Here is a 19,046-nt window from a genome sequence, read left to right as displayed (position 1 = left end):
GGGAAAAGCACCTTTTAAAAAATTAATATTCTAAGAAATATGAGGCAGCAGTAATGTACAGCGCTTGGGTGTGATCGTGTAAACAAGGCAGCCTGGACGCTACCATTTTTTAGGTAAATGTTCTTTTCTCATATGTAAAATCGGGAGAACACCTTATTGAGAACAACTGTACAAACAGAAAAGACTCCCACCGACTGGGAAAACACCCTTTTGCAGACCCCAGAATGGAATTCTCAACATCCTTGCCTTTTAGTTCTCAATAAAGCTCTAATTAGGGGAGGAGCTAGGCTCTGGGGGATGATCACGAAAATTCTAGATGTCAGCGTTTCCCAGCCTATAAAGGGGATGGTTCACGTCGTTCACCTATGTCAACGAGAGACCACCTTCAACCCTTCTGCCTCTCTCAGGTCGCTAAGGATCCTCGCTTTAGTTCTGGCTCCTTGCGCCGCCTGGCGGCTGTTTCCAGAAGTCGCCTGCAAGCTTCGGGGTCCTAGCCGCGGCCAGGTCTGTCCAAGGATTTGCCTAATTCTAGAGAACTTGTCTCCGCCCCTCCCCACTACCCGTTGAGGATTTTAAAGACGGCATGAAAGGGCTGGGGTTAAGACGAAGGGGGCGTCCGGCGGCCTCTCCACCTCCTCAACGATGACGGAGTCAGGCGGGCCTCGGGCAGCTCGCGACCCGGAAGTCGCCGCCGGCGCGAGGCCCCCGTTGCCGAGAGCTGGCGCGCGGGGCGGAGCTTGGCGGAGACGGGGAAGGGGTCGCCGCGACTTCCGCGGCTCCCGCTCCTCGAGTTGGCGGCTCCCTCGGGGGCTGCTAGGCGGGCGTCGAGTCCGCAGGGCGCGCGGCCGCGGTCGCTGGTTGAGACGCTCAGCCGCGGCCAGAGGCGACATGAGTGCCGCGGGACTGTTGGCTCCGGCTCCGGCCCCGGCTGGAGCACCGCCGGCACCGGAGTACTACCCCGAGGAGGACGAAGAGCTGGAGAGCGCCGAGGACGACGAGCGCAGCTGCCGGGGCCGCGAGTCCGATGAAGGTGCGTCGTCTGGCTGGCCCGGCGGCCCGGGGCGGGGGTGAGACCGAAGAGGGAGTGAGTGGGCTGCACGGAGCGGGGCGGGACCGAAGAGGGAGTGAGTGGGCTGCACGGAGCGGGGCGGGGCGACCTCCGGGGCTGGGGGAGGCTTGAAGGGGCCGCGGGGAGGTGCACGGCTCCAGGAAGTTACCCCCACCTGCGCTGGGCCCGGGGCCGCTGTGGGGACGTCGTACCCTAACAGTTATGGGAAGGAGGGACTTGGGGAGCTGCTGTCAGAGACGGAAGCCCCTTTAAGATTCTGGCCCTCTTCCCTCAACCGTCTCTGGTGAACCTCAGGTCTTTCCTGGTTGGAATGAGAAAGCCTTCCATTGAGTATCTTCAGTACCCCTCCCCTTTTTAGTTCCGGAGAGGATCAGAGCAAAGCCCAGTTTGGCTTCCAGGTTCCCAAGTTGCTCCCCCCGGACCCTCCACCCCGAGGAAATGCTTTAGGCAGCCCTACTTTGGGTGGCGCAGTTCAGGTTGCTTAAAAGAACGGAACCTGGAATCAGCCAGATCTAGGTCTGAATTTGGCTCCCTGAACCCAGCTTCGTGACCCTAGACTTACTTAAGCTTGCGAGCCTTAGTTTCCCCAGCTGTAATGGGGCTTCCGAGCGTAGGTGTGAGGATTAAATGAGATGTGCGTAAGGTACTTGGCCTGGTACTCAGCAGATGTTTTTGTAGCACTGGGGAAGCAGGCACAGGGAGGATAGGGATTTGCTTAATGGTGCCCAGGTGTTGTGTTTTCAGTTCCACGTTCTTTGCGTTATCATTACTGCCTCTCAAAGCCCAGTTCTTTCAAACTGGGGTTTATAGTTTGGCAAGTGTGAGGAAGACTGTTTGGAAGGATTGAGGAAGGAGCTACCGGAGAAGGAGAGAGGTGGGGAAAAAAAAAACACCATAAAAGGACACGGGAGAAGAAAGAGGAGATAGAGACCGGTATATGGGTGGACTATTCTGGCACAGAATAAGGCTGTGGAGCAAATGGTTGGACTAGTTGCTGGAATGAGGAATATGTTTTACTCATCTCAGTTCCCCACGTGCCAAGTACAGTGGCTGGCAAATGACATGAATTCAGTGAAGGTCTCTTGACTGAAAGAGGAGAAGGCTTGTGAAGATTTGGATCTGCAGCAGCCTTTAAAAAGGCAGCGACATGTGCAGATGATAAAATTGAAGGAACTAATTGCGTTTGGTTAAAGTACATTTGAAGACGGGGCTTAACCCGGGATTTTGAATGTGAAACACTTGTAACTGCTCTTAATGTCCACAAGGGGGAGCGGCGAAGCCAAAATTGATCTTTATTTTTTCTCAAGTAGGGCTGTTGAAATTATGTAGACACTGCGTTATTTACTTTAAGAACAATGTTTAAAATGTTCTGAAACACTTTGTGTTTGATCATCTTGTCTCCTTTCTTCTCCCTTTAGTTGTAACTTTGTGAAAATATTTCACTTAATTGGTTTGGATTCTCCTTTGTATATATGTGGTGTAAAATCTGTTAAGGACGTAGACCAGAAGGGAATGGACTTACTAGGTCGTTTTGGAGCAGTGAGCAAGACCTGGCTGCCTCTGGTTGTCCTGTCTGACACTCACAGCGCCGTTTCCTGAACTGCCACTGTGGCTTCTGCAGGAGTAGCAGCCTTGACCATGACTGCCTACCTCTCATGGACCCTGTTCTCTGGTGGCACTTCAGATGAAGGCAGCTCTTTGCATAAGTCTGGCCATGTCTAAGTTGAAAATGGCATTTTCTTTCCTAAAGTAACTATGTAGTATTTTTCACTGATGGCTTCCCGCAGGCCTGTGTTCATTTTACAGAAGTTTAAGTGTCACTTCGTCAGGTGATAGCAATTTTATGAATTATGATTTTAACAGACTTTTCTTCCCTGATTTTACTTAGACACCGAAGATGCTAGTGAAACTGACCTGGCAAAGCATGATGAAGAGGACTATGTAGAAATGAAGGAACAGTGAGTATGATTCTTATATTTCTTGTTTGGAATACAGAATTGACCAGGAAATCTTGACAGTGACCTTGTGTGTATGGTTTTGACCATAGAGAGTCCAAGGTCCATGTGTATGTGTTTAGTTTCCCCCTATAAACTTGTCATGTGTAATCGGTCTTCCTGTTAAAAGAATCTTTTGAGCATCGGCTAGGAAGAGCCTTGAGGGAAATGATCCCAGGGAAATAAGGCCATGTATCAGGAGAGAACTGTTTCCCAATTCTTCGTGTTTTTGTTTTTGTGGTTTTGTTTAAATGTGAAAACTATTGCTCAGGGTAAAGGGTGTGTCATAGCTATTTGGTTCTCAAATGGGGGTGACCCCTCTGAGAGCTGATGGTGTGCTGGCTGCCTGGAGAGCTCAGGGAAAGCTGGACTGGAGAGCAGGGCTCCTGACTCTGCTCTAGTGCTCTTTGCACTTGTCATACATCCCTGCTCGAGCCTTCTCTAAATGTGCCCAGAGAACGAAAACCACTCACTTTTATTGTAAACACAGATGCAAGACTGTATAAAATAGATCCCACATGTATTTGTTGAATGTATTTTGAGGATCTTGATTTGACTTTAAATTCTTTTATCTTTAAACTAGATGATCCACGTTCCTTTTTTTATAGGTCCTATTTGCAAATGGTTCGTGACCATCCTCTGGATTCTGTTACCCTTTTCAAGCTCTGGAACCCAAAGGGGTAATTCAGCTAAATTCCAGCGATGCTGAATAAAGAAGGATTACTTTAATAATTCATGTGCTTTTTCTCACAGCTTCATTCCTGAAACTGTGCTTGCTTTTTATTTTTATTCTCTTTAGGCTTTTTACCGATTTACCTTGAACCATTTCCACATACCTTTCCTTTTCCCAAATCTGAATTTGTTCCGCTTGTTTATTTTTTCAATCTGTTAATGTTCCCTTTCAAAGACGGACTCAGAAGTCAAAGGCGTTGTTTACCGCATTCGATGTGGTGGAAAATTGAATACACTGGGTTCCAAATACTGACTTACTGTGTGCAGTTTATATATCTGTTTCCTCTATTTGGCATGTTTAAGCATTCTTTTGAGATTATATTTTAATTGAACGTGCCCCTTAATACTGGATACAGAAAAATTTTTGATTAAAATTGAATGCCTTGTGTGATTCAAGGTGAGTGTTGAGAGTACATCAGAATTCTCATTGATCTTTTGATCAGACCTCCTGTGTAATTCCCGGATTCTGCCCACTCTTTCCTCAGTCTGTGTAAATAGTTGGGTTGTATTTACAGCCCTTACTGGAGCAGTCAAAAAGCTATTGTGCCTGTTATTTGTTGGACAGTGTTCATTCAGGTTGCAAATCTTGTTTTTGTCACTGTAAAATTGGGGGTGTTTTTCAGGTGGAAGCAGAAATACTGTTGAAATAAGATTTACTTGTGGAATCCACCATTCAAACAGACTTGCCGGAGCGTACAATTGCATATAATCCATTTGGTGTCCGGGGGCGGGGGGGAGGGGGGAATAACATGCTAGGCGCTTTTGCTTTGTGTGTGCTGCGTGTTCTTAACCAGCTGGGGCTGCAAATAAATCCTGCATTTTAACTTTTGTTACTGAATAACTATTATTTCTCTGATCCTAAAAGAGTAGTGCTTTTAGACACCCTGCTTCTCCCTCTGACCCTCCCCCCTCTCATGCTCTATCTCATTCTCTCTCTCAAATAAATAAAATATTAAAAAAAAAAATCTGCGTGTCTTCATATTTGTAGATTTCAGACTGATTCTCTAAAGGTGGGATAACATAAGAGAATCTGCAGAATTGGGGTATAATTCAAGAACACAGAATCCTTGTCCCTTTCTGATCCCTTTAGCTGCTGGTACATTTTAAACCAGCTGGCCGACTTCAGTTTTCTCTGTCTCCTAAAGGACATTAATGACATTCCCATAACAACCCAGGTAATTCCTGTGTGTAGATGATTTTGGAATCGAGTATTGAATGTTTTTGTCTTTCAATGTGGCTTTTGTTGTTTTTCTTTGCAGGATGTATCAGGATAAACTGGCTTCTCTCAAGAGACAGTTGCAACAACTGCAGGAAGGTTGGTGTGTGGTTTAACCCTTCATTTCTAAATATACTTAATATTGCAAGCTTTTGAAATCTGTGTATTTCACTCCCCTGTGGGAGTGACTTAAAATTCGGTCTGGCTGATTCAGCTGTCCAGCATGCACTTTGCTATCTTCTGCTATCAGTAAAGTGGCGATTTTCAAATATTTTTGAACCCTCACTTAGGGCCTTTTTTTTTTTTTTAAGATTTTATTTATTTATTTGACAACGAGAGAGAAAGAGAGACAGAGAGCAAGCACAGGCAGGGGAGAAGCAGGCTCCCCGCTGAGCAAGGAGCCCGATGCAGGGCTCCATCCCAGGACCCCGGGATCATGACCTGAGCCGAAGGCAGCCGCTTAACCGACTGAGCCACCCAGGTGTCCCCACTTAGGGCCTTCTGAAGAGCATGAGCTGAAATCCACTGTGAGCCTAAAGCTAGACATTTTTAGGAGAGACGTTGTTGCCAAAGAATACACAAAACTGTACCATTTTTTTCCTAAACTAAATGCTGATGAGCTGTAGGTTATCTTTATTGTGTTCTCTCTTGTTTGCTTTATAAGTTAAAAGTGGATTGTATCTTGTCCAGTGCGATTTCCTGCTGAAGGCAGTTCAGTCTGGGGTTAAGAGCATTGGCTTTCGAGGGCCATCACGGGCTTGAATCCTAACTGTACTGCTTTCTGGAAATTTGACCTTGGGCACATCACTTCCTCTTGCTTAAATTTGTTTTCCAGTCTTTGAAATGCAGAAGGTGGAAGCCGATGTGATTGCCCGTGCAGGGTGTCTAGCACTGCGGGGTGCACCGGGAGCTCAGGGGCAGCTGTGGCCAGCAGCTCTGGCTTACCTTTGTGGAGCCCCCTCATCAGTGAAGTTCCACTAGGTCCTTACATTGCCTGAACTAGCCATCTGACATTGATTTCTGCTAAATAGTGAAAAAAGGTTTGCATGAGTTGCATTCACATATCTTTGTTTTATTTCTGGTTTTTTTTCCCCATAATAATGGAAGTGTTGCCAGAGAAAGAAATAGATTCCACTCTAGCAAGTCTGTAGGGCATACCTGGCATGGTTGAGGGATTTTGAAGAAGATACCATTAATATACCTTAGTAACACATTATGATCAGGAAATACTTCCCTCGTTAGTTGTGACCCTTGTAATTCACTGTTTTTTGGAAAAGCAATGACATGAGTAGACATTTGGTGAAAATCTATACCTGAGTTGTTGAGAATTGTCACTGGCTGTGTGTGGCTATTTAAATTAAATTAATAATCCAGTTCCTCAGGTGCACTTGCTACATTTCAAGTGCTCAGTAGCTACGTATGACTAGTGGCTCCCATATTGGACAGTGAAACCTAGGACCTTTTCACCGTTGCAGAGAAAGTTCTACTGGACAGCATTGATCTGGGCCTTACTGAGAGAGAATGAGCTTTTTCCAGAAAGGGGAGGCCCATTGACTCAAACCTTAGCAGCAGATGATCAGAATCACTTGAGGAAGCCTGCGCCTTTCTACTCCCCATCACTTGCTACAGAGTCTTAATCCACTAGGTGGGGTGATTTCTGCTCTGGGCCTTAATTGAGAACCAGAGTCCAGTTAGCTCTGTTTGCATGTGCCTTTCCCTGGTTTGTGTTTTATTTACTCTGATTGTATTAAAACAGTTACTGCTGTTTTAGGAACTGAAATGTAGAGCAGATTGATCTTCAAAGTAACATTTTATTTTGTAAATCTCAAAATCAGGTACATTACAGGAATATCAGAAGAGGATGAAAAAACTGGATCAGCAGTACAAAGAGAGGATCCGAAATGCAGGTGAGGCTCTGTCTTAGGTGGGAGTAAATCATCTTCAGGTGTTTTTGCTTTTGCTGATCATTGATATAGTGTGGCCGTAAGAGCTGCTGTCTAAAATGCAACGCATATATTCTCAGAAACGGTGGAGGGGAGAGTTTTGGGGAAGAGAGACTCCAAAGCCACAGTTGTATAAAACTGGCTCACCTTTTTTTCCAGTGGCCAATGAACGGCCTGTAGTTGAGCTTACTAGTGGTGGCTCCATGCAGTTATTCTCCCTGGTGCCCCCACAGTAAGTGGTCTTGCACATTCTTTCTCACGTCTGCATTGCTGCCTGAATGGACCATCAGAGGAGCTACATGGGGAAGAGTTGTAGCTTGTTTCACTCTTGCTTGAAGTTTGTTTCTTCTGGTATCCTCTGCTCCGGGAGGAAGGGGTGTTCTCTTGTTTTTCCCCTCGAGTATTATAAGCGTTTAGGGGAAGAGTACGCTTTGGTTTGTTGTACACGGTAAATGTATTCATGCAGTAAGAATTTGTTGAGCACCTGCTACATCTAAGCTCTGAGCAACATGGAATAGTGGAACACATCGTCCTTGACTTTAGGAAATGTGCGATTTCATTGACAAAAGACATCCAAATGTGGGAAAAGTTAAGGAACATCCTGAGGTAGATAGTCATGCAAAAAGTAAGATGTGATGACTGTTCAAAGTGTGTAAACACAGATTCCTGGGCTTACAGGAAATGTGTCGTAAGTGTTCAATTTGGAAGCTCCTTGTCAGCCAGCATTTTGAGCACCAGCATGGTGCCTGTTCCTTTGGTGGTGAAAGTAATGCTGGGTTTTCAGATGAGGTCTGGGTGCCATTCCTCAGGCTCCTGTCCCCTCACTTTCTGATCCGGTGTCTTCCCAGCTTCCTGTTGGTGGAACTTTTCCCCCCTCTGGGGAGTAGATGTCCCGTGTACACCAGCAGGTAGAAAGGGAGCTGAAGGGTGTGGGAGGCACTGGGAAGATGGAACTAATAGCCATTAGCCTTCTGCCCACCCACATCCCCCCTGCCCCTGAGGTTACCCCCACTGCGATCTGAGGTCCTGAGGCATCTCCTTGGGAATCTGTGGAATCCCCTGCCTTCTTCTCGGTGTTGCCCTCTAGCAGGGAAAGGAGGTGCACTGTGGAGGGGTGAGGTCCTAGGTTTAGGTCTTCTCTCTGCACTTTAGGTCTTATGACTGTAAGCAGGTTTTGCTCTTGGAGCCTCAGGTTCCCCATCTGCAGGAGGGGTACAAATGCCTCACGGAATTGGTTTAAGATGCAAGTAAGGAAAGTAAATTGACATGAGCCATTTTTCTGCAGCTAGAACTGCAGCATGAGTATTGAGTGGTTTTCCTTCCACTCTCAATCCTGTCCTTGCGTGTTCTCTCAGAAACATTTCTCTCCCCTGCCCCCCAGGTAGGAATGCAGAAGAACTAAGTCAGTCCCAGCTTGAGCCTTAAAGAGCACATTCTCGCAGAGCTAACCCACCTGTTCTAGTTGTGTTGGTGCCTGGTTATTATAACTCAGACGATGACCAGCAGCTCTGAGGGGTGATTGCCAGTTTGACTTGGTGCAGGGGTGATTTCTGAGAATGGCACATAGTTGATGCATCAAGTTCATTTGTGCATCTAAATCACCTGTGGGAGTGAGCGTGTTGGGCTGGGGGTGCCTGGGCTCATGTGCTCAGCCGTTCCCAGGGCCAGAGTGATCAGGGCTACCGGGGGGTGGGGAGGGGTGTTAGAAAATGAGTGGCTTGTCCTGTCCCTTTGCTCAGTTAAGTTTCTTTTTTTTTCTTTAGTAGGCTCCACGCCTAGCGTGGGGCTTGAATTCAAAACCCCGAGATTAAGAGTCCTGTGCTTCATTGACTGAGCCAGCCAGGCGCCCCTCCCCAGTTAAATTTTTTATTCAACATCTGTTAATTGAGGTCTGAGATCTGAATTCTTAATTGGGAGTCCTGAAACTCAAAATTCTATGAAATTACATGTGGATGTGCATACATGCTGTTTTAGGGGGAAAGAGATCCATAGTCTTCATCACATTTGTGAAGGAGACTGTGATGAAATGTGAACAGCGCCTCCTGGAGTTGTTGGCTCACCAGCAATCTGTGTGACGTAGGCAGCACTCCACCGTCACCCAGGAAAGATGGGATGCCATGGACCTATTTTGTTCACAGGGCTGGCTCTGTAGAGAGGCTTATAATCTAGCGAGGGGGGAGCTGCTGGGTAAACAATTGTTAATTGCCTGCACATAGCAGGTGATAAATAAGCTGTTGACTACTCTCCAGTGGACACCTGGATGTGTCTGGAGGGGATTGGTAAGTGAAGGGTCCTCAGGAAGGGCTACATTCAGACCCAGAGGGCGTTGCCGTAGAGGAGCAGCCATACGAGGGGGCTTGGTGGCCTGTGAAGAACGCCTCGGGCGGGCACAGAACCTCTGCCCTCTGAGTTCTCCAGGAATAGCCTTCCTTGCCACACACAGCCCTTCACCCGTGCTTTAAAAATACCAGTGTTGACTCTGCTTCTGGAGTAACTGCGCTGTTCCTTCCTGACCCATCCTACCCTGTAGGACTGTTGGAGGTTATGGACTGAGTGAAAGAAGGGATAGCTTCCAGTTTTATATTGCCGGGGTAGTTTGGTTTCTGCTGCTTGCTTTTGCCCTTGGGCAGAACTGCCGGAAGTGATTCTGTTCAGGGCCAAATTTTAACTAGACATGAGTGCTTCTTCCATCCTTCCCCCTCATGTATATCAACACTTTACTGATGGAAGCATTTGCTCTGTGTAACCATGCTTTCAGAAAGCAATTACTGCCTCTAAATGAATCCTACCATCGCTGTCTAGAAAGGTGACACAGCCTAGCGAATCTAATTGCACGTTTTATCTCTTTCAGAACTCTTCCTCCAGCTGGAAGTAAGTACCTTGGATCTTCTGGGCTTGCAGGCCCTTTCTGAGACTGGAATCTTGCTCTCCCAATCCAGAGACCTTTCCTTCTGTCACCAAATGGACAGTTAAGAAGCCCCCAGCTGCAAGCCTTCATCACTGTTTTGTTTGACTAAAGGACATTTTGGGTCTCAGTTTAGAAATTCCCATCTATTCATTTATAGGTTGGGCAGCCTCTGATTATCACAGGGGACTAGGGGATACTCACCCATCACTGCTTTCTTGTTGACTTTCACATTAAAGCCATTGGGGAGTATGTCTGAATTATAATGGTCTAATAATTTGTTATATTGGTCCTTAATGCAGCCCAGTCTCTGAATTGGCTCAGTGGTTCAGTTTTACAGCCGAAGCTGTCTGGGTCAGTAGGAAAGACGGATTTAACATTTTTCCTTCCCTTCAGCAGACACCGGAATGTTGGTTCTTTGTGAAGCACGGTGCTGTGGTACAGAGATGAGAGCCTGAATCTTGGATGATAATCTGTTCCTGGGGTGGCTAGTTTGTATGTGTGGGGGGAGTCCTGACTTTATCAGAGCCACACATGAGTGGGACAAGGTCATGCTTTAACAGAGCACGTTATCAGAAACCATTTTACTACTGAAGTCAGTGCAACACACATAGTCACAGCCTGCAGGATTACGTGATCCACAGTCATAGCCCACCATAAGCTCCCTTGTTCTTCATTTAATACGGTGGTGAGGTTTAAAAAATGAATGCCTTTTTGTTTAGTATTGTTTCAATGTTTGAGTACTTAAGGGTTCAGGCACCTAATAGATGATCTTCTACTCTAGTTGATCTTTATCTTGGTATCAGTATCAGCAAATACAGTAACGTGGGCCACCCTGACTCAGTATTTTGTAATTGCGGTCAATTTCGAATGTAGGTATTTCATCCGGAATGTACTATTTTCCTTTGAAATTGTGGCTTTAAAAGAGTTTGTCTTTGAGAATCTTAAGTTTTAACATAGAAGCAATGCAGTGTAAGAGGCGGAAGAGAGGAAATACTGAGTAGCAAGCTGGGTATGCTCATAAAGACAAGCAGAAGTCGTATGGTTCAATTTTATGCATTCGTTGGGAAACTTGCTCCCAGACATCCCGTCACTGCCAGTGCACGTGTGAGTGCCGCTGTCCCACCTTTCTCATAAAGGGTTTTCTGGGCCCTTGAGTGCAGAGCCAGACTTGGAGTTGGAGCCCTGGCTGCAAGGGCCCCATGGAGCCCTAGCCTGTGTTTTCTCTTTTGCTCAGACTGAACAGGTGGAGAGAAACTACATTAAAGAAAAGAAGGCAGCGGTGAAAGAATTTGAAGACAAGAAGGTGGAGCTGAAAGAGAACCTGATTGCTGAGCTAGAGGAGAAGAAGAAAATGATCGAAAATGAAAAGCTGACGATGGAGCTGACGGGAGGTATGAAAGCACCCAGAGCAGGATCCTGGGAGCCCTGGGGGGGCCCGGAGGGGTGCGGCGGTCCCTCCTTTGTCCTAACTCAGTTCCTCCTCTGGGTGGAGCCAGCCGAAAGGAGGGTGGGCTTTGACCCGTTTAAGCTCTGTCTGGTATTGGCTGTGTGACTTTGGTCAAGCCACTGAATGTCTCTGAGCCTGTTTCCCCCTCTGTAAAACGGGGCTGATCAGACCTTGTCTTACAGGATTGTGGTCAGAAATGTGAGTGCCTAGCACAGAGCCCTGTGCATAACGGATGTTCAGTAAATGTAGACCTTTAGTCATGGCTGCAGCTGCTGGCTTATGCTTTATTTAATTCCTGGGTCAGCTGCCATTCACGGATGACTTATCCGCGACCCTGGGGGGTGGGGTGGGGGAATCTCTCTGCTTTTTTTTTTTTTCCCCCAGTCTGCCTTAATTACAGAAAAGGCATTGTCTTCCTTTGACCTAGATGTGAGAACAAAGGCGTTTGACTGTATCATCTGTGCTCTTAGATCCCTTCCCCAGGTGTTACTGTGAACATTTCAGGCAGAGTTGGTACAAACTTGGCAGGAGGAAGCTAAACTGAACTAGTTTCCTGTGAAGGTAGTAAAGTTACATTAGACTGCCATTCTCTCCCTTGCCTTCTAGTTTTTAGGAATCCGCATCCAGGAACTCAGCAGGGTGTAGGCAGGTTTAAGGGAGAGGCAATGTGGGCTAACTGTTCTGTTGCCATGTGTGTAGACTGATGAATCCTAGAAGGATGCAGGGCGGGGAGTGGCCTGAACTCGATATTTGGGAACGTGGCAAAATTTGTCAGCGAATACTGCAAGACAAGTCAGTGGTGCGTTTGTCACCTGGGTGTGTCAGCGCATGCCTTGTGCGCACCCCCAGATTTCACTCCTGCCACGTAACAGAAGGTGGTGTGGGTCTGGCATGTCTGATTTTAGTAGCAGTCGTGAGAGATGCACTGTTGGCACGTGAAGTCCTTGGGGGCGGACTTTAAAGATAACAGTTAAGAAGTGGTATTTCCCCTTCTGCGTTTCTGGCGCTGTGACCCAACATGGCCCTTCAATTGACATAAACTTCTGGCCCCAACCCCCATGAGAGACCTATGAGAATGATGTGGTGTGTCTGAAGTGGGTGGGGGGTCTGATTCTTGAAGAATCTCTCTTCTGGTATCTCTCTCCTTGAAAGACTTTGGCAGAAGGAATTAATTCCTTGAAGGCCTCTGAAAGCAGCTCAGAAATGTTTTTTTGGTGAGCGTGAATGCTAAAATAGCCTCTTCAGACAGCACTGTTTTGTTCTTGTGGCCACGCTTTGTTGATCAGACCGCTAGCCCCGTACCCGTCTGCCTGGGTTCTGACCCGTACGCCGTGTCCTTTGACGGTGGCTGTCTCTGGCATCGATGCCTCCTCGCGCTCTGCTGGAGCCACCAGATGTTCCGGAGTCTTCATTAGGCTACTGGGAAATATTGTCAGTTTATAGCTGCTCCCTTTCCATCTGCGGGGAAGGATATCATCACCTTACCTGTGATCTGGCATCCTGATTATTGACAAGCAGTAGACATTGTTTGGCCAGGCCGTTTTGCAGCCAGAATCTTTTTTTTTTTTTTTTAAGATTTTATTTTTATTTATTTGATAGAGAGCACAAGTAGGCAGAGAGGCAGACAGAGGGAGAAGGAGAAGCAGGCTCCCCGCCAAGCAGGGAGCCCGACGTGGGGCTCGATCCCAGGACCCTGGGATCATGACCTGAGCCGAAGGCAGACGCTTAACTGACTGAGCGACCCAGGCGCCCCGCAGCCAGAATCTTAACTGGGACGGGAGGCACCTCCAGTGACTGGGGGCTGAGCCTGCCAGGGTAGGAAAGACAAATAAATGCAGGGAAGTCATTTGTTACGCAGTAAAATAGATTACACAGTGTTTAAAGCTAGCCATGGGCATTAAAGGTACCGATGTCCTTCCTCAAGCCATTTGGTACCCTTGGTATGGAAAGCTGTGCCAAGGTAATGATAGAGTGTCGGAAGAACAGGCGGTGGAGCTAGAAGGATAATGAGCGTTTCCACAGATGGTGCTGCCGTGGGGCTGGATTAAAGGCCTGATTGCGTTCCTCTCATTGAGTGACTTATTTCACCTTTGTGGATTGATGCCCAGTATCAGCGTTGCCTAGCGCTGCCCGGAAAAGCTATTTCTTAAAATCTTCTCTTCTGGTTCAACATGAAGATCTCTCGAAAAACAGCGTTGGAATTAGAGGTGGCTGGGAAGCTTAGACCAAATAACCCATTGGGAATGGGGAGATCAAGTGACCTGCTTTGTCCGAACGGGACTGAGAGCATTTGCAGACTCTGTGGGAGTTGGTGGGAGGTTCTCTCCACTGCCCACACCGCTTGAGAAGAACCTAGCGGGTTGTGTAGGTGGAAAGGTGTACTGTTGGTAAGGAGACCGGGATGAATTACCCATCAGTGCTCCCCCCGGCTTGGGTGTGTGCGTGGGTCAGCTGGGGGTCTTGGTGACGAGCAGCTACTGCTTCAGCGGGTCTGGGGTGGAGCCTGCGACCCTGCATTTCTAAATGCCTCCCGGGGGCTGCCGAGGCTGTTGGCTGGACCACACTTGGAGTAGTGAGGGTGTAGGTGGAATTACCTGAGTGTGAGTTTTCTCTGCAGTTGAACACCATCTTTGTTCTCTGGACAGCTTGGCCTGAGGGAGACGGGGCCCTTTGTTCCTACCCTGGTTGGTCACTGAAGACCTGACCTTGATTCTTCTTTCACCTCTCCCCACCCATCTCCCACAGGCACCCGCCGCGGCCATTCTGATGCTGATGAGCCTGCCAGCCCCTTAGAGAGGGGCCTGCTTGGCTTTGCTCTGGGCCTCTAGGCTCGCCCCACGTTGCACTGCGCCTGGTTTGGGGGTAATTGCCGATCTGCTATAGTGGTCGCTCTGCGGTGGCCTTTTTAATTTTTTATTTATGAGAGAGTGCAAACCAGTGTTGGGGGGTCGGGGAGGAAGATGAGAGGGAGAGAAACTCAAGCAGATTCCCCACTGAGTGTGGAGCCCAGCTCCGTGCTCTGATCTCATGACCTGAGCTGAAACCAAGAGTCAGATGCTTAACCAACCGCACCACCCGGGTGCCCCGGTATGTATATATTTAAGTTTATTTGTTTATGTATGTAATCTCTATGCCCAGCATGGGGCTCGAACTCATGACCCCAAGATCAGTAGTCACATGCTCTACTGACTGAGCCACCCAGGCGCCCCAACATTCTTTTTCTTAAGGATGCTCTTTTGAATCACTGCAACTGATATTTTTTCAGTAGCTAAACAAGTATGGGTTTGTCTTAATAGTTAAACTGTGTTCCCGTGAAGCTTTTACTGCATTTGTGTGCTGTAGACAGGTAAGCTGTTGGAGTGAAGGACTAGGCCCAGAGAAGTGTGGAACCCAAGGCCAGCAGGAAAGTGCTCATTGTATGGTAATTACCGTTATCGGGAATATGTCTCCATAGGGGCGATGCTGTGATGGCTCTGCCCGTTTCTTAGCCAGCATGCCCAGTGCCACTGGGGAGTGCCCGTGTCTGCCAGGTGTGGCTGTTCCTCCTGGCCTTGCCGGTGAGCAGAGCAGGAGCATTTGCACGATTTTCACATAGTTGAGGTGGTTCGGAGAGGAGCACTTGTTCAGTGTTTCTGTCTCCTGTCTCCCCCCTGCCCCCCGGTGTTTGGCGTTCGGTTGGATCGCAGATAGTATCCCCACGGAAGCAAACCCATGAAGGGTCCTAGGTTTGCTGAGAGGCTTTCTGATTTCAGTCAGAGTTGTGTTGGGCTCGTCTGCGAGGCAGCCTGATTTCCTGCTTCAGTGCCATCTGCCTCGGTGCTACGCTCCAAGGTCTGGGTGTCCCTTACAGAAGTTTGATTTTTGTGGTGGACGCAGATTGAGCCCCTTGGGACTCTCGCCAAACTCCAAGGACCCTGAAGTTATAAACTCGAAGGCCAGTCTCTTGCTTCTCATGAGAAGTGGAACTTCTGGGTGGATTCAGACCCAGGTAGTCAGATATCCTTTCTCTCTGTGAAAAATCTAGCTCAGGAGGTTGGAGCAAAGTGAGTGGAGTAGGTAATCTGCTGTGTAGTTTTGGGGCTGTGATACTTACATGGTGGTCTTCCCCACGAGTCCCATCTTCCACCTGGACCACTGGCCAGGCCTTCTCCCCACTCCTCCTCTCCTGGATGGTGGTGGGGACAGGCCAGTACATTTCAGAGGCGTTTTCAGAGCACCTTCTTTCTGTTGAAGTTATTTTTTGGATGAAAATTGATTAGGTTATTGTGGTGGCTAGGCTAATAAAATGGATTGATTTTTCACTATTTCGTAAGAAGAATTTGATTATATTTTCTGATCTATGAGTGACGCAGGTACGACTTTCTGAGCTTATTGGCCATGATTAGACTAGGTTATTCCCACATTCTCTCAGCTGTGCCTTTACTTGGCTTGCTTCCATCATGTATTGCCCACCCTCCCCACCCCCCAGACTTGGCAGCCCAGAGGGCAGGGCGCACTGGGCCATTGTCTTTGGTGGACAGAACATCCCATGATGCTCCCGTGCTAAGTGCTCTTTCTCTAGTGGTCTTTGGGTTGGGTGAGCTCCCTTCACACCTTATTTTCCGAATTAGGCGTGAATGTTGCAAAGCCTCACAGCTGGCTCGGTTGTCGTCAAGTATGTAACTTCATTCAGCTGTTTGCACCTTGACTTCTCTAAAAGATTTTTCTATAGTGTTTTCCTGGCTGCAGATGTGGTAATAAAAACTAGCACCGATTGAACTCTGGCTACGCCAGGCACCGTGTTTAGGGCTCTCCTGGTCTCATCTCCTGTAACCCTCCCAACATTCGGTGGGGGAGGTGTTGCTGATAATTCCATTTTATAGATGAAGAGAGTGGAGACAGTGTTTACGTAGCCCGCCTTAGGTCACACAGCTGCAGCAGGGATTCACACCGATGGCCAGGAAGTAACTGGAGAAGAGCGTCAGCTCAGCGGAGGGTGAGAGATTTCTTGTAGAGAGGACGGACTGTCTCCCCTCCTCACTTTTTCTCAGGGGCGAGTGTGTTTGTCCTCCTTCCTTCTGCGCCCTCTTCCACGTACACCTTTACAAATAAATACTCACCAGGTCTGTGGTTCTCATCATTTTTTCTCCATTTATAGGGGGTAAAAAATTCAGTGTTGCCCATTTCCCTTCTTAGAGCAACACGCAGAAGTATCTTTTGACTTTGTCCACATGATGATTATATACTCGCAGATGGTGCCCGTTGCTGTGGTGGAAGGGCTGCGCCTGAATCCCGTAAGGCTGTCCTGTGTGGTGTGCGTGGTCATGAATGAGCGATCTCGTCGGGCTTGACCTCATCTAGTCGTTCTGCAGGAAACGACTCTGGAGCCCCTCCTGTGTGCCCGAACTATTGTGAGGTGCTGGGGTGGAATTCAGGGGTCTCTGGGGAAAATGTCCCCTACAGTGTGGTCTTGCTAGCAGAGGTTTGTACAGAGGTTTGCTGTGGTTGCTTGGAAGATAGTGTGACTGTGGAAGCCATCGTGGGATGGGGAGCATTGAGCTGGCTTTCAAGGGATGTTGTGTAGGAGTATGCCGGGCAGAAGAGAGGGGGCCAGGCAGAGGGGACAACGTGTAAAGGCTTGAGGGCATAGTAAGGCAGGTGACCTTGGGTGAGAGACTTAGCCAGAAGCTCTCACACAGTGTTTGTGTGAATGAAGGAGGGACAAGACCAGAAAGAGACTTGGCTTTTTTTCTGTAGAGTGTGGTGAGCCGTAAAAGTATTGAACAAGAAGGGGGATGTGTAGAATGATCTGATTTGTGTCTTAGGAAGATGGCTCTGAGAGAGGTGAGAATAGGACGAGGGGATAGAGTTGAGAGGTGGCTTAACGGCAAAACTGCCCATGATCTGGTGAATATGATTTTTGGGGGAAGGAAGGTAAGTCACAATGACAGATTCTGTTCTGGCTGGGAAAAAAGGGAAAGATGTAATGTCCCCGAGACACGGGAGAGGAGGCAGCCATCGGAGGTGAGACACGAAGTGAGGTCACTTGGGTCACTGCGAGTGGATGGTGTTGGTGGGCGTAGGTTGCCATTCAGAAGGTTGGGGGAGCTGGCATTGGCGATGGAGACTCACTGGGACAGAGGCTGAAAACTGACTGGACTCCTGTGGTCACCAGCAGAAAGGAGCCCAAGGAGGCACATCAGGAGAGGAGAGATGTGTGCGGTTGTGGCTCGGGGAGGAGAGATTTTAAGGCAAGGAGAGTCAGCAACAGTGTCAGGCTGCAAAGAGAAGTTAAGAAGAATAAAAGAGACTTTATTATGAGCCTTCATTAGATCATTCTTGATAGTCAAGTAGCTATAAGAGGTTATAAAACAAAATGAAAGAGTCCAAGTTTGTAAGTGAACATGTCCTATAAAGATGTTGGCACTGAGGCCCATGGCCTCTCAGAGTCTTGTGCACGAGTGTGCTTCAGTTCTCCCTCAATGGGAACAGCAGGAATTGGTTGACCTAGATGATCCAAAGGTTCCTTCTGATCCCAAGAGCCTACCATTCTGTGGCTTCTGAATTTGAGGGAAGAGGAGGAAAGTTCTAGTTTTTGGGATGCTGGAGAGATGCTCCCACAGGTAGACTGCTCGGCTGAGCTGCATTTCCGAGAGGGGCCTGCGCTTAGGCCAGCCAGTCTGAGTCTTCTAACCACAGCCCCCTCGCTAATGTCTGATGTGGGTGTCTGGCTTAGGCCAAGTGTGAACCAAATGTTCCCAATAAAACAGTTCTGATTGGGTGCCTGTGGGGCAGATACCCTTATAGTACAGCGATTCTTACTGACTTCAAGTGGGAATTGGATAGATTTACCCATTCAATTCTTGCCACAGATTCTATGGAAGTGAAACCCATCATGACCAGAAAGTTGCGGAGGCGACCAAATGATCCTGTCCCCATCCCAGACAAGAGGAGAAAACCCGCTCCTGATATCCATTTGCATCAAGCCTTAATTGCTTTTTTTCTTAAGACTGTTGAATCCTTTGCTTATCCGTTTGCTAGAATGTACATGGCCATTGTCCCACAGAAATTGTATGTGATTGGCAGGCATTTGTATTTATCCCTGCGCTAGGGAATAGCCAATTTTTTTAAAAGATTTATTTATTTGAGAGAGAGAGTGCAAGCACGAGCACAAGTGGGAGGGGCAGAGGGAGAGGGAGAGCGAATTCCAAGCAGGCTTCATGCTAAGCACAGAGCGCAGTGTCGGGCTCGATCCCATGACTCCGAGATCAGACCTGAGCCCAAACCAAGAGTCAGCTGCTTAACTGACTGAGTCACCCAGGCGCCCTGGGAATGGCCGTTTTATTATTGAGTCCTCGATTGCTGCTGCTTCTGGTGGGAGGAATTTGTAGAGAACAGTTACTTGGAAAGGCACTTCGTGCTGCAAGTTCAACATGGTTTTAACATTTGGAGATTCAAGGGCGACCTCAGATTTCACATGCCTTAATTTTTCTACTTGTAAAATGAGGCCAGTAATACTTGCCTTTTGTACCTCCGTTATCTCTATCCCGAAAACAGTGGAACGCAAGTTGTTAAATTAAAGCAAATGAGATTTCAGTCACATAAAAAAGCCCTTTAATCATAAAAATGGGAGGGGGAAGAGGGCACACATGGCAAAATTCTGTTTCTGTCCTCATGAGGAGAGGATAAGTAGCCATTTATACAAAATGATTCAGTTGTCTGCCACCAAGAAAGGGTTTAACTTCAGGTTCCTTTGTC

At 47.8% G+C, this 19,046-nt stretch overlaps 1 protein-coding gene across 1 annotated transcript in view; it reads left to right on the top strand.

Moving 5' to 3' along the window:
* Nucleotides 1-703: 703 nt before the first annotated feature.
* SUDS3 (SDS3 homolog, SIN3A corepressor complex component) overlaps nt 704-19,046 on the top strand; it is a 33,074-nt gene continuing 14,731 nt past the window's right edge. The window contains exons 1-7 of the mRNA XM_032431365.1: nt 704-1,030; nt 2,958-3,027; nt 5,055-5,110; nt 6,847-6,918; nt 9,806-9,825; nt 11,097-11,253; nt 18,161-18,256. Of these exons, the coding sequence (XP_032287256.1) occupies nt 889-1,030; nt 2,958-3,027; nt 5,055-5,110; nt 6,847-6,918; nt 9,806-9,825; nt 11,097-11,253; nt 18,161-18,256 (613 nt within the window). The 5' untranslated portion in view covers nt 704-888. The remainder of the gene's footprint in view (nt 1,031-2,957; nt 3,028-5,054; nt 5,111-6,846; nt 6,919-9,805; nt 9,826-11,096; nt 11,254-18,160; nt 18,257-19,046) is intronic.

This window comes from Phoca vitulina, unplaced genomic scaffold (genome assembly GCF_004348235.1).
Source record: "Phoca vitulina isolate PV1807 unplaced genomic scaffold, GSC_HSeal_1.0 scaffold46, whole genome shotgun sequence".
Taxonomy (NCBI): Eukaryota; Metazoa; Chordata; class Mammalia; order Carnivora; family Phocidae; genus Phoca; species Phoca vitulina.
This window is presented reverse-complemented; position numbering and strand designations above follow the sequence as displayed.